This window comes from Aspergillus steynii (assembly GCF_002849105.1).
Source record: "Aspergillus steynii IBT 23096 chromosome Unknown P170scaffold_5, whole genome shotgun sequence".
NCBI classification, from domain to species: domain Eukaryota; kingdom Fungi; phylum Ascomycota; class Eurotiomycetes; order Eurotiales; family Aspergillaceae; genus Aspergillus; species Aspergillus steynii.
The window spans coordinates 1,836,065-1,850,105 of NW_020194402.1; the positions used below are offsets into that span (position 1 = coordinate 1,836,065).

The following is a 14,041-nucleotide window of genomic DNA, read 5'->3' on the forward strand; positions in this document are numbered from 1 at the left end:
GCTTGACTGCTTTCCCCGGACTTTCAAACCGCACTAGACTGACCGTGCATGAGGCAAGATCCGGGGATGGACTGGACTGGACTGGATGGGGCTGGACTTGTCATCTGTTGGACGCTCTTGGTACTTTTCTCTCCCCTGTGAGATTGCGACTTGGTCAATGCCTGCCTCGTGTTATTGGTGTCTATTAATGGAGAACACAGGAGCTGGACTCACGATTGGACGTCTCCATTTCATTGTTTACGATACGTGATGCAGGCTGAGGAGGTGTATAGACCTGCCAAGATCCAATTGAAAAGGATCGACTGCTGGAACTGGGCAAATCGTGGCCAGTGGCAAGCGAATTGAAACTTAATCGTTGTCGCTCAGCCGAGCAGCACTTCGGGCTACGGGCATATACCTTGACACAGGGGAGTCATCACCGATTGGTATGCAAGCCACTCATCCCTGAGAGACAATTTAAAAATAGGAAGAAAGTTGGGGGGATATCTACCAATTAGACCAGTAAGACCATAGGTACCCGAAACAGCGTTCGTGATGTCTGTAGGCAAGGTCGTACCTATAATATCCAAATCCGAAAGACATGATCGATTCCAGCCAGCCACTATCACTGGTCATAAAAAATGTCTACAGATGTACTTTCGACCCTTCGGGCTCACCGACTAACGCCAAAAAGCTCTCGTGGACTTCCTCTGTCAGATCACTCGCTTGCATACTCCGTCCTTTGGCCTTGAAGGCACGCCGAGAGCAGTCTCGCGTAATGGCACTGCCTGTCCAGGCAGCCAGCAGAAGTGTCGTGGCGGGCGACATGCGTCGGTCCTCCGATTCCAGTTCTGTCTGAATATCCTGCGGACTCTGCGCCTCCTTGGGATTATCCTTCTCACCGGAGTCCCACAGCCCGTTATGATAAGCCGCTCGCCAGGCGAGAAGGGTGCCCAATGATCCGGTGAGCGTGTCGCCCTGGCCCCCGCTACGCTTCAGGCCACCCGTAATGTCGTTGATGATGCTGGTGATTCCGTTGGAGATCACGTCGTGCGGACCCTTTTGGATGACCGTCACGCCACCCAGCGCCTTAGAGAGCTTCTCACAGGCTTCTGTTTCTCGCCTGGTGCGGTCATCGCCACTAGATTCCGAGGCGACCTGGGCCAGACTGGGTACATCGATCCCCAAGGCCTTGGCCAGGCGGCTGAATTCGTTCACGTTCGGTGTCAGGATACATTCTTTATACCCCTTCACCAGATCCGGATCATCCGTCACCAACAGCAGGCCGTCGGCGTCCAAGACAAAGGGAATTGATCGAGACCGGGCTTCTCTCATCACCTCGGCGACCACCTTGAGCGTCACGCCGTCACGACCCAATCCCGGGCCTATGACCAAGGCGTGGAGGCGCGAAAGCATGGAGATGATGGGACTGGCAAGGGCCGGCGCATCGATGGAATTGGGGTTCCCCACCGTCTCGCTACTAGGCAGTAAGGGATGGACCATCAGATTTGGAGAATAGGTTTTCACAACCTGCATGGATCAATCAGCCAACCCGATCAGAAAAAAGACGGTTCAGAATATCGAGTCTTACAGTAGCTGCAGATCGCTCGCAAATGACATGGCTCTGTTTGCCGTTAGACGATTACTAAATCATGTAGGGAGCCTGACGGCAAATGCGGGTGTGTCATACCATATCGCACCCTGTCGAACGGCATGCCAATTAGCATCGACAAGATGACATGGTGATTACCTGCGGCTTTGATGTACTCACCTAGTTTTGCCGATGCCATAGAAGAAAAGTAGGGAGCCCCCGTAAAGCTGTAAGATGATCGTGTCAGTCTAGCTCGTTTGGCGAGCAACGTGGGCAGCATACTCCGCAGAACCTCCGATGACAGCAACACGCCCATGTTGTCCTGTATCAAATGTCAGCGGACTTTCCCATCCCCTCAACATGCACTTGACACGGAGTGCAAAGACACTGACCTTTATGGAACTTTTCCAACAGAGGCGGCACAATCTTCCGCACCTTATTGAACAAGACCTTCGGAGAGGTTGATATATGATGCACCGGCTCCATGTTTGGACGTGATGAAGATGAGAAGCAATTAATACCCGATGACGGTCGCTGAAAAAACAATGCACAGTATTGAGGAAAGTGGGCTGAAGATGATGAGAAGGAGAAGAAATGGCAGACTGGGCGACAGCAATATCGCCGGTGATGTCACCGCCTGCCAGGTGGGGCTCGATAACAACCAGCGAGCCTGAAGAATGCGACATCATCCTGACATAGAGACGATGTACCGATGATTAATCTCTTGGTGTGCCCATCAGGAGTCTCAAGCGCTAGTTCAAATCACTGGTCTATGGAATACCACCGGTGTCATGCCTGGACTGGGTTCTGGATCTACCTACGTATGTCTTTTTGGCCCAAGCCAATTACGGCGTCAAGGAAAACAACGATCTCGGTCATGTTTTCTCGAAGGCCGTTCAAGCGGAGTGGCGATATTAATCCCCAAGCTACATAGTGTGACATGCTACGTGCGCGTCTGGAAGGAAGCGGAGGAGAAATATGGGAAGAAGACTCTAGATCCAAGAGAAATAAGAACCGTGTAAATCTGAGCGGTGTGAAGCTATGTATGTGAACAAAGGGTGAGTATTTGTAGAATAAAAGAAAAGCAAATGATCGAACCATCTATCGACACCATGACGCTCGCTGATGCTCATAGCAAGTGGAAGCAAACAAAGAAAAGAATAGCAAAGTTGTGTGTTATGCACCCTCGGGGTATACCTCGCTGATGCTCCGTGTCCAAGTCAAGAAAATGCTGACGAAACCCATAAGAAATTACCAACAAAGAGAAGACAAGAAAGGAAAAGAAAAGAAAATGGAAAAGGTAAGAGAAGGTACCGAGAGGAATTCGAAATGCTTGCTTGGTAAAACTCAGCGTCTCCTGGCTGCCAAAGCAGCAAGTTTGTTGCGACGGTCCAGCTTGTCTTGCTTGGCTGCTTGTTCCGCACGCCATTCTTCTTCGTCCTCTCGCCTGGCAGCGGCTAATGCCTTGGCTTCTTCCTCCTCCACATCGTCGAAACCTCCTTCCATGTCCGAGGATGCGTCGGAGTAGTAGTCATCGTAGTCATCTGCATACTCTCCTTCGTCCTCTTCGTCCGTTCCAAGATACTCATTCATCCTCGATCGTCCTGCACCTCGGCCCTGTGATTTCCGATCCTGAGGATTGACTCGACTGGGTAACCCGGCCGTTCCTCGGTACTCAGGGAGCGCAGGCGCCGGCGGGGGTTTTGCAGTGCCCTTGTATGCCAGCTCTTCCGGTTCACGTTTCTTAACAGGTTTGCCATGTGCCGCGTTGGGGGCTGATCCCGACTTTTTGGCGGTTGGGTCTTCTTTGCCCTTGGTCTGCGCTTCCTGCGTCTTTTTCTTGCGCTCCACCTTGCTGAGTTTCTCCTTCGGAACAGCCTGATGCTTAAACATGCCCACTTGTGACGGCGCTTTATCTTGGAGGGCCTTGGCTTTCATCATGAGATCCGCATATGATCCTTTGGGTGGTGCCTTGGAGGATGCTGAGGCTGGTTTTTGAGCGCCGGATGTATTGCTATTGATAGATGGTTTAGAGGGTTTGGCGGGAGAAGCGATGGTGGGACGAGGCTTGGCAGACGTGGATGCTGGGGCTGGTCGCGAGGGTAGAGGTCGACGAGGCCCTTTGGCATCAGGCTTTTGAGTACGGGGCAGCTGCTCCTCAGCCTTCCTTTTCGTGCCCGCAGCCAGTGTCTTCCGCTCGAGGGGCGCTTCACGGGGGGTTGTGCTGGGCTTGCGGACCTCAGATTTGGCGTTGGAGGATGAAACCGGCGCTGACAAGGATGAAGAGGATGGTGGTAAACGAGAGGGTTTTCCCGTCTCGATGGACGAGAGGACTGAATCGAGAAACTGCCGCGAGGTTAGTTGAAGTCACAGATAGACCTAGAAAAGGGCCTCTTACACTCATTTTGGCGGCTGGAATCGATGGACTGACGTCGATAGGGATAGAAGACGCGGGGTATCAATAGGCAAAATTCACCGTCGATGATTAGTACAACGGGATAACTTCATGACTTCGTTGAATCTGTGAAGCTAGCGCTCGATAAAAAGCGATAAGACGTTTCCACGCTCGAACCTGGACGGCGTGAGAGGGGGAAACGAAGCTCTGGCGGTTAACGCGGTGGGTAGAAGCGCTCAGCACACCAACGTCGTCCAGAAGAGAGCGTTGGGAGAGAAGGAGAGGACAAGGAGCGAGTCGCCATCCTGTCTTCTAGAAGCACCGAGTCACGTGCAGCATCGAATTCAGACCAAACGGAACCTTACCGGATCGGGCAGCAACCGCCTGAGCCACAGGCGCTCGCTTAGAAGCCCGGGCGCTCCAGCCACAACCCACCAGCCGCGGCGCACTTTTTCTCAGATTTTAGCCCTGTTCTTGACTTTCACTTCCTCCATTCTCATCGCCAACTTCCCGTCGAACTCTGACGTCTCAGTCTCCGCCCAATCCCAGCGGTTAAATCGATTGATTCTCGTGTTCGAATACACTAAATAAATCTGTACGTGTCATTTTTGCATCAAGCCGCCGGTCTTGTTGATCTTTGCGCCTGGACATCGAATTCTAACGGAGTTGTCAAATTTAGATCAAAATGAAGCACGTCGCCGCTTTCCTCCTCCTCACCCTCGCCGGCAACGAGTCCCCCTCTGCCGCCGATGTTAAGGGTGTCCTCTCCTCCGTCGGTATCGACGCTGATGAGGAGCGTCTCACCAAGCTCATCTCTGAGCTTGAGGGCAAGAACCTCCAGGAGGTTAGTTGACACAACTGGCGGGCTCGCGCTAAGGCGCATACAGAACAATTACTGACCATTTCTTCCTACAGCTGATCTCCGAGGGTACCACCAAGCTCGCCTCCGTTCCCTCCGGTGGTGCCGGCGCTGCTGCTGCCGCCCCCGCCGCTGCCGCTGGCGGTGACGCTCCCGCTGAGGCCCCTAAGGAGGAGGAGAAGGAGGAGTCCGATGAGGACATGGGCTTCGGTCTGTTCGACTAAGCGGTTTCACCCATCCGAGTCCATGAAAAATTGCGATAATTCGTGGGGGAACAGGATCTGGAGTTGGGGGAAGAAATTTGCCCAAGGAAATGGTCAAGCTTGCATATTTCAGGCTTTCCTGATGCAGTTACGATTTATGCATACGTGAAGTTTAGCCAATACAGATTGTCTGACCTCCTCGAACTTCGTTTTATCTTTGCTGGTATTTTTGTAGTATGTAAGTTGATTTCTTAAAGAGACGGGCTTATGACGGATGGTTAAACGTTCGAGTACGAAGTATACGCGCGCGAAATCATTTGCTAGATTTCCCCATTCATCCCAGTATCACGTATCAATTTGCGAAAGGAACATGGTAATATGACCCCAAATGTACCCCGGGCGCAAGATCTATGATAGCCTCCAATCGCGACCGTAGAAACGCGATAAGAAACGCCGTAGACTGCGCCGGACAATTTATAGGGCTGGGCAGCGCAAGCCCTAAGACCCGTGCTGAGAAGGGACTAGTGGGGTAGGGCTATTGACCTAGCCGGGTCGCTTAGCCCGCCCACTCCCAACGCAGCGCCGCAGCACAAGAGTTGGCCCGACGAACGTTCATCCAGCGACACGACACCGACAACCCCATCGTCCCTTTCGCTTTTCGAGTCCCGATCGAAAAGCGACCTTGAGAGGAACACCCGCAAAAATGGCTGACGAACACTACGTGAGTGATGACTTGTCCAGACAAACACTTTTTCAAATGTCTTTAAAGGGACGCGAAAAGCTGACATATCTGACCTATATAGAACGCTGAGGAGGCTGCCGGTACGTTTGACTGAACATTTATCACCCTTCACCTTGAACCCTCCCGTGGAGACGATCAAATACGAGATATGGAAATGGAATCGGATAGTGTTTGGCGATTGGACGGAATAAGAAAAAAGTTCGATCTTGCGATGGAAAGGGATGGAGGAGGGGGAGAATGAAAACGCCATCACGATATCCACGAGATTCACGAACAAATGGACATAGGATCAGAACGCTGACCAAAGATTTTCTTATCGCCCAACAGAGATCAAGAAGAGAAGACAGTTCCGCAAGTTTACCTACCGCGGTATTGACCTCGACCAGTACGTGATAATCCCGATCTCCACCATCATTTCGCCTTGCGCCCTAGGATCCCGAAACGATATCTCCGATCTCAGCAATCAGTATCGCCGTGTCGGGAAGGGATTTGGAGGGCCAAGGACGGGTTATATCGGCCTCAAGTGGATGAAATGATCTGACCAGACTCCGCTTTACTGCAGGCTCCTTGACCTCTCCTCCGAACAGCTCCGTGATGTCGTCCACGCCCGCGCTCGCAGAAGGTTCAACCGTGGCCTGAAGCGCAAGCCCATGGGTCTCATCAAGAAGCTCCGCAAGGCCAAGCAGGAGGCCCGCCCCAACGAGAAGCCCGACCTCGTCAAGACCCACCTCCGTGACATGATCGTTGTCCCCGAGATGATCGGCAGCGTCATCGGTATCTACTCCGGAAAGGAGTTCAACCAGATCGAGGTCAAGCCCGAGATGGTTGGCCACTACCTGGCTGAATTCTCCATCTCATAGTACGTTGCGCCCTGGCATTCTCTCTCGCAGAGAGAATTTATATGTTGCATCGAGAACTTCGCTAACACCCCCACAGCAAGCCCGTCAAGCACGGTCGTCCCGGTATTGGTGCCACCCACTCTTCCCGTTTCATTCCCCTCAAATAAAGAAGAAAAGCTTTTTGGAGTGTCGCGTGGTGGAGGATCAGGCGTCCGGATGTGGGAGAACAAAACAAATTTCGATGGATACCATATACTGCCTTTATTTGGATTCATCAACTTGTATGTCAAGTGCGGGTCAGCTGTTTGCATCTCAATATAAAGGTCTTGTCGGCATGTGAACGAACTCAAAAAATTACGGGATCCCTGGAGCTCCGATGATGAGATCCCTTGTCCCCTGTTCTTTGGTCTGGTTGTCTGGCTTTTGATACCCAGGCCGGGGACGGAACGGAAGGCTTTAATCTTATTCCTTTTCATTTTAGCTGGGAATGGGGTTGGTCGAATTTTAACGAAGTTTTTTTTCTTTCATCGTTCTACTTATGCCCTCCTTGCTATGCTGTAGAATGGTGCGTAGAGCACTTGTAGGCTTTCAATGCTTGGACTTGATAGCAGTTTTTGGACGACATACTACTAGCACGCCATGACATCTTTATTTTATATACTCCACACACCTCAATAGCACCGAGCTACTCACGCCCAACCGCCAAATCCACCAACCTTTCCATCTTTTCCCACTCCCTCTTGATCTCCGCACCCATAGTCCTCGGATCCAACCCATTAACTAGAAACTCCCTATGCACCTCGGCAAAAGCCCCCTTCACTATACCCTTGAAACTCGGCACGGTGCAGCACTCCGCCTCCCTGTTGACCAGATCACTGAGCACAGACCAAATAACAAGACTGAAGTTCAACTCAAACGTCTCCAGCCGAATCGCGTCCCCAGACGACTCCTCCATCCCCTGCGATAGGTGGATCGCGAGCTTCGCGAGCGCCCAGGCATGCAGACAGCGCAGAGGGTGCGCGGCATGGGGGTAGACGACGGGGTCGACGCGAAGGTAGCGGATCGCGCACTGGACGAAGGCCGTGTTGAAATCCCCAGCGGAGAGGAGGGAGGTGATGAGTTGGTCGCGGAGGGAGAGGTAGGGCTGTCGAGTGATGGGCCAGGGCGGGGAGGTCTGGCGCAGCGCGCGCATCGCTGATTCCAGCTGGGCGATGAATTCAGGCGATTCAATGTCCACGGTGGAAGCGGCTTCGAGGGCCTCGCGGGCTTGTTTGCCCACTGTTTCCAGGACGGAGGGGTCCGGTGGCGATGATGTGTTGGGGAACTTATCGGCCGGTCCGTCGGGGCCCTGTTCGCATTTGGAACACTGGCAGTCGAAGTAGTATCTCTCGCGTAGCTCGGTGCGACGGAGCTGGTAGGGGTTCGTGGTGTCGATGTATGAGATGAAGATCTGCTCGTCTTTCTGGATGGGCCGGATGGCTTTGACGAAGAGTTGGTCGCCATCGAACCCGACGACGGAGTTGTAGTCGCAGGAGTGGTTGATCAGGGCGGCAAAAGGGTGTAAGTAGAGACCGATGCGGTCGTATGACGGATTCGTCATGTTGAAGGAATTCAAATCAAGCTGACGAAGGCAATCAGTACTCTGCTAAATTTTCCTAATCCTTCAAAGAACCGCTCACCCTGGCCCCGAATGCCGATATCGTTTCCTCCTTCACATCGGTCTCAGAATAGACCTTGACTGCCTTCGACGAGAGCCCGATGCGTTCAAGCTGAGCTGGATTCTCACGCTCAATATCCTGAACGTGGGTTTCTAATTGGAGAAAGAGATCTAGCTCCTGGGGAGTACATTTCTGACGCTGACTGCGCAAAACTATGCGCAGGACAGCCCTGGCATTGATGGGTAGGACGCGAGGCCTCAGCTTCTGATAAACGGGGCACTCCAGCGAATGACCGGCTTTCCAGTCCTTGGATTGACATATCTGAGGGGTTAAGTATGTTAGTGGAACACGGTATCTCAAGAATCAGAGACTAACTAACCCTATCACAATACTTTACCACCTGACATTTAGTACACGCCTTCAAAGCCGCATCCACATTCCCCAATTGCCTCTTGCCAAAGCATCCCGAGCATGTATCATCCAGCCTTGGCTTCTCTAAAACCGCCACAAAGGGGGTTTGGATGGTTAGGACGTCATCTCCGGTTTTCAAGCTAGCGGATGCAAAGAGTCCTTTCCCTAGCCCTCCCGGTGCCTGCCCAGGGTTGGCCTTGGTCGATATAGAAGGAAATTCGGTCGTAAGTGACATGATGGAGTCTGATTCATGTATGCATTCAAAAGGCGTCAATTAGGCCCTGAAGAGAGCAAATAGACCAATCCAGCTCGTACTGCAGTTGTATTTGAGCCAGACGATATCAATCGGGAGGCCCGAGTGCACCACTGAAAGTGTAGAGATCAGAAAGTGTTGCTCATGCGAAGAATCGATGGACCGTCACGTGCTTAGTCATCACCTGGTGGAATTCCCGAATATTTTGATGGATGTTCAAGACCTACAAGACACTGAGTGAAGTCTAAGAGAGGTGAGATTTGAATTCAAATCAATGGAGTAATACTATACATAAACATCATAAATAAAAACCAACTAAGGATTCTTTTCCACGCTCAAGCACATAGCCTGCCTACTAGAAATGAAATTGACAAAAAAATAAGACCGTGAAAAAGGGATAATCACAAACACAGCACGAAAGAAAATTACCACCAGAGCCCCTGGCCCATGGTCCACTTATCGCCTGGAAAAAAGGCGAAGCAGGAAGCCCGGATACCAGGGCGAAAGTAACAAGTCTATCAACCTAGGTGCCTTATCCGCGACGCCAAACAAGGCGGCTTTTTGGGTGCCAGGAAAGCCAAAAAGAACCAATGCAACACCGGACGATTATATCTATAAAGAATCAAAAGAAACAAACTTTTTTCCTTTTGGGAGGGCGGACTTTTCGTTTACAACGCCTGCTTGCCACCGGCGAAGTCAGACCAGCTGCGGACTTCGGAGGGGATGCCCTCGGCACGGGGCAGCTTCTCGCTCATGGCCTGAGCAAAGAGAAGAGCGGTCTGGAAGACTTGAGTTAGTACCTGATTACACGAAACATGATAGAGAAGACGGGAAGAAAAGACGTACCTTGGTTTCCATGAAGAGAGGCACACCGAAGTCGACAGCGTTACGTCTCATGACGTAGTCCTCGTCGAGCAGGGTCTTGCCCCGGCTCTTAGCAAGGTTGAACGCGCCACGGATGTCGTACTTCTGGAAGACCTCACGGAGAGCTCGCTTGTCCTTCTTGGGGAACTCAATCACCTGCACGGAGACGTTGTCCTTGGAGGCGGATTCGATGTGATCCTTGACTTCGGGGCTGGCAGCGAAGAACTTGTAGCCCAGAGGGTTCAGGTAATCGACAATCTGGGCCAGGGCAGCGTTGTTGATGTCACCACCAAGCAGGATACCCTCGCCAGGCTCGGGCACGCGGAAGTTCATGGTGGACTGCAGAGAAGCCCAGTAGGCCTCCACAACGTCCTTACCGAAGCAGGCAATTTCACCAGTGCTAGCCATTTCCACACCAAGGAAGGGGTCGGCACCGGCCAGACGGGTCCAACTGAACTGGGGAACCTTGGTTGCGAGGTAGTCACGCTTGGTCTTCATGAGATCCACGGGCTCGGGGACATCACGTCCGACAAGAGCCTTGGTGGCAGCGTCAATGAAGTTGGTACCCAGAACCTTGGAGACGAAGGGGAACGAGCGGGAGGCACGGAGGTTGCACTCGATGACCTTCAGCTCGGGGGCGGCACCCTCCTGGTCGGCCTTGATGATCTGCATGTTGAAAGGACCGGTGATGTTCCAGGCCTTGGCAACCTTCTCGGCGATCTCCTTAACTCGGTCCATGATAGGCTGCTCGAGAGAGGCGGGAGGGAGAACAAGGGTAGCGTCACCGGAGTGCACACCGGCGGGCTCGACGTGCTCACTGACGGCATGGAGCAGAAGCTCACCGTTCGAGGCCACAGCATCGACGTCAATCTCCTGAGCGCCCTCGATGAACTTGGTGATGACAACGGGGTGGTCGGGGGAGACGGCGGCAGCGTTGAGCAGCTTCTCCTTGAGCTCGTCGTGGCTGTAGATGACGTTCATGGCCGCACCAGACAGGACGTAACTGGGACGAACCAGAACGGGGTAACCGACGGACTCGGCGAAACGCTCGGCCTCGGAGACGGAGGTAAGCTCCTTCCAAGCAGGCTGGTCAACGCCGATGCTGTCCAGGATCTGGGAGAACTTGTGACGGTCCTCGGCGTTGTCGATGTCCTTGGGGTTGGTACCAAGCACGTGGGCGCCGCCGGTCTCTTGCAGACGAAGGGCAATGTTCTGAGGAAGCTGACCACCGACAGAGACGACAACACCGCTGGCGCTCTCGAGCTCGTAGATATCCATGACACGCTCGTAGCTGAGCTCCTCGAAGTAGAGCTTGTCAGCGGTATCGAAGTCGGTGGAGTAGGTCTCGGGGTTGTAGTTGATCATGACGGTCTTCTTGCCCATGTTGCGGAGGGAAAGAGTGGCGTTGACCGCACACCAATCGAACTCGACCGAGCTTCCAATACGGTAGACACCGCTACCCAGGATGATCGTTCCATGGTCATCGAAGGTAACATCGTGGGAGGTGGCGTTGTAGGTGGTGTAGAGGTAGTTGGTGTCGGCAGGGAACTCGGCGGCCAGGGTGTCAATCTTCTTCACCCAAGGGCGGATACCGAAGCTCTTTCTGCGGGCGCGGACGTCGTCCTCAGTCGCGCCAACGAGAAGAGCAATCTGCTTATCAGAGAAGCCGAGCTTCTTCGACTTCAGCATCAGCTCTTCCTGAACGCCGAAGAGGCTGCCGATGTCCTTGAGCTCATGGTGGCAGTCCACGATGTTCTGGAGCTTGTAGAGGAACCACTTGTCGATCTTGGTCAGCTCGTGAACCTTGTCCACGGAGTAGTTCTCGTGGATCATGGCCTGGCCAACGGCCAACCAACGGCGGTCGGTGGGGTTCTTCAGGACGTCATCCAGGTTCTCGAACGAGTCGCCCTGGAAACCCAGGAATCGGGGGTCGACCTGGCGGATGGCCTTCTGGAACGATTCCTCGAAGGTACGACCGATAGCCATAACTTCACCGACAGACTTCATGGAACTGCCGATGTCCCGGTTGACGTGCTGGAACTTGCTCAGATCCCACCGGGGGATCTTGGTGACAATGTAATCCAGACTGGGCTCAAAGTTGGCAGTGGTGGTCTTGGTCACGGCATTGGGAAGCTCGGGAAGAGTGTGTCCCAGACCAATCTTGGCAGCGGTGTACGCAAGAGGGTATCCAGTCGCCTTGGAGGCCAGAGCGGAAGAACGAGAGAGACGGGCGTTGACCTCAATGACACGGTAGTCGAGACCATCGGGCTGCAGGGCGTACTGCACGTTACATTCACCAACGACACCCAAGTGGCGGACGATCTTGATGGCGGCGGTACGGAGCATGTGGTACTCCTCGTCGGACAGAGTCTGACTGGGAGCAACAACGATACTGTCACCAGTGTGAATACCCAGGGGGTCGAAGTTCTCCATGTTGCAGACGGTGATACAGTTGTTGTTGGCATCCCGGACCACCTCGTATTCGACCTCCTTCCAGCCCTTGAGCGACTTCTCCACGAGCACCTGGGGAGACAGAGTCAACGAGCGAGAGACCAAGTTGCGCAGTTCCTCGGGGTCGTTGGCGAAGCCGGAACCCAGTCCACCCAGAGCATAGGCGGAACGAACGATGATGGGGTACCCGACTTGCTCGGCAGCCTGCAGGGCCTCATCGATGGTGCTGACAGCGATAGACTCAGCGATGGGGATGTTGATCTCGTTCAAGGCCTTCGAGAACAGGTCACGATCCTCACTAGTCTCCAGGGTCCGGACGCTGGTTCCAAGAACCTTGACACCGTACTGCTCGAAGGTACCCATGCGGTTCATCTGCACACCCAAGTTCAGGGCGGTTTGTCCACCGAAAGAGAGGAAGATACCGTCGGGGCGTTCCCGCTCAATAACGTAGGTCACATATTCGGGCGTCACGGGGAGATAGTAAACTTCGTCCGCAAGCTTATGATCGGTCTGGATGGTTGCGATGTTCGGGTTGATCAGGACGGACTGAACACCAGCCTCCTTGAGCGCCTTCAGAGCCTGGGAGCCTGCAATGTTGGGAAAAGAGAAATAATTAGCATTCCGATTCAAATACAACCCAATGCTTAATTATTCAATATTTTTTGCCCAGACACTTTTTTTTGGGGGTTCCGCTTTTACTCGAATCCCGGACTCTCCAGCGATTACCGGAGCCAAAAGCTCGGGGAAGGAAAAGCGCGGGCTGGTGGATCAGAGGGGATATGTGACTCATAAATCAACCTACCGGAATAATCGAACTCTCCGGCCTGTCCAATGCTCAGACCCCCACTACCGATGACCAGGACCTTCTTGACATCGACGAGATTAGGCTCAGTCTTGAAGATGTCGCTGTTCATGTAGCTGTCCGCAGCGGGAGCGGACTCGGCCAACCGGCGCAGGGCACTCGAGAAGGAGCGCAGCTGCTGCGAACGCCATGGCGAAGGCGCGGAGGTCTTCTGCTGCAATCGCAGACTCGATGCCGTCGTACGGGCAGCGGTCGTCTGAGAAGTGAAGGAGCGCAGCGCAGGGAGAGCGGAGCGACGAGACTCGACCGCACAGCGCTGACGCAGGAGGGCGGACGTCGCCTGTCCGCAACGAGCGGCGAGAACCATTGCGCACTGCGCCGCTGGAAAAGAAGAATTTAAGAAAGAGGGATTAGAGAATCAATTGACTCAATGGACAATTGTCTTTTTTTTTTCTTCTTCTGGGGATTACCAGGGGAAAAAAGGGCCCGCCTGTCTTTTGAATCAAATCAAATTGATGACGACGGTTGACCAATTCCCTTCTGTCCCGCTATTTATGCCACACGCCCAGAGAATAAGGTCAGGTATGGGGAGGCACCTTGAGGAGGGAAAAAGAGGATTGGGATCTGGCGTACCAGTCGGAGGGAAGTAAGGGGGGGGGGAGGAGGGAAGAGGGAGACGGCGTGGCCAGAAGGGAAGGGATGAGGGAATAAGAATAGGAATAGGAAAAAGAAAGGAAGAAATCCGAGGCAGAAGAAATAGCGACGGAGAAAAGGCGTGGGCAGCGGATGAGTCAATGCACGGCCAGAGGAAGGACCAGAAAATCGGGATAGTCAAGAACTGACCAAAGTCTCCCAGGAACTCCCCAATGTGTCTGGCGCCGATAAGAGCTCCGGTGTGCGGAGCGTCTTTTTTTTTTTTTTTTTTTTTTCTTTTTTTTTTTTCTTTTTGTCCTTTTTCGTCCCGGCCTGCAGTCTGATTGGCCCGTCATGCGTG

The 14,041-nt window shown here is 53.3% G+C and overlaps 6 protein-coding genes across 6 annotated transcripts; 2 read left to right on the plus strand and 4 right to left on the minus strand.

Annotated features, from left to right (window-relative positions):
• Positions 1-514: 514 nt before the first annotated feature.
• P170DRAFT_437789 (ATP-dependent (S)-NAD(P)H-hydrate dehydratase) lies at positions 515-2,203 on the minus strand. Its single transcript, XM_024849445.1, has 6 exons — positions 1,963-2,203; positions 1,853-1,892; positions 1,751-1,797; positions 1,670-1,680; positions 1,571-1,603; positions 515-1,509 (listed from the first exon to the last, which is right to left on the minus strand). Exons 1-6 carry the CDS (start codon positions 2,054-2,056, stop codon positions 625-627), a joined length of 1,110 nt encoding a protein of 369 aa, XP_024703376.1. The 5' UTR covers positions 2,057-2,203; the 3' UTR covers positions 515-624.
• Positions 2,204-2,580: 377 nt separating this feature from the next.
• On the minus strand, positions 2,581-4,231 carry P170DRAFT_465556 (uncharacterized protein). Its single transcript, XM_024852330.1, has 2 exons — positions 3,969-4,231; positions 2,581-3,916 (listed from the first exon to the last, which is right to left on the minus strand). The coding sequence occupies exons 1-2, from the start codon at positions 3,972-3,974 to the stop codon at positions 2,918-2,920; spliced, it is 1,005 nt and encodes a 334-aa protein (XP_024703377.1). The 5' UTR covers positions 3,975-4,231; the 3' UTR covers positions 2,581-2,917.
• A 419-nt stretch (positions 4,232-4,650) lies between these two features.
• On the plus strand, positions 4,651-5,410 carry aspf8 (ribosomal protein P2; the record flags this gene model as incomplete). The annotated part of the gene is made up of 2 exons (XM_024845760.1): positions 4,651-4,809; positions 4,881-5,410. The coding sequence occupies 2 exons, from the start codon at positions 4,651-4,653 to the stop codon at positions 5,046-5,048; spliced, it is 327 nt and encodes a 108-aa protein (XP_024703378.1). The 3' UTR covers positions 5,049-5,410.
• Positions 5,411-5,675: 265 nt separating this feature from the next.
• Positions 5,676-7,088, plus strand: P170DRAFT_437791 (40S ribosomal protein uS19). The gene is made up of 5 exons (XM_024849446.1): positions 5,676-5,748; positions 5,831-5,849; positions 6,097-6,154; positions 6,332-6,628; positions 6,706-7,088. The coding sequence occupies exons 1-5, from the start codon at positions 5,731-5,733 to the stop codon at positions 6,773-6,775; spliced, it is 462 nt and encodes a 153-aa protein (XP_024703379.1). The 5' UTR covers positions 5,676-5,730; the 3' UTR covers positions 6,776-7,088.
• A 149-nt stretch (positions 7,089-7,237) lies between these two features.
• On the minus strand, positions 7,238-9,066 carry P170DRAFT_510771 (S-adenosylmethionine-dependent methyltransferase). The gene is made up of 3 exons (XM_024854810.1): positions 8,646-9,066; positions 8,288-8,587; positions 7,238-8,229 (listed from the first exon to the last, which is right to left on the minus strand). Exons 1-3 carry the CDS (start codon positions 8,910-8,912, stop codon positions 7,294-7,296), a joined length of 1,503 nt encoding a protein of 500 aa, XP_024703380.1. The 5' UTR covers positions 8,913-9,066; the 3' UTR covers positions 7,238-7,293.
• A 117-nt stretch (positions 9,067-9,183) lies between these two features.
• Positions 9,184-13,859, minus strand: P170DRAFT_510772 (carbamoyl-phosphate synthase (glutamine-hydrolyzing) CPA2). The gene is made up of 3 exons (XM_024854811.1): positions 13,048-13,859; positions 9,777-12,832; positions 9,184-9,709 (listed from the first exon to the last, which is right to left on the minus strand). The coding sequence occupies exons 1-3, from the start codon at positions 13,412-13,414 to the stop codon at positions 9,599-9,601; spliced, it is 3,534 nt and encodes a 1,177-aa protein (XP_024703381.1). The 5' UTR covers positions 13,415-13,859; the 3' UTR covers positions 9,184-9,598.
• Positions 13,860-14,041: the final 182 nt, after the last annotated feature.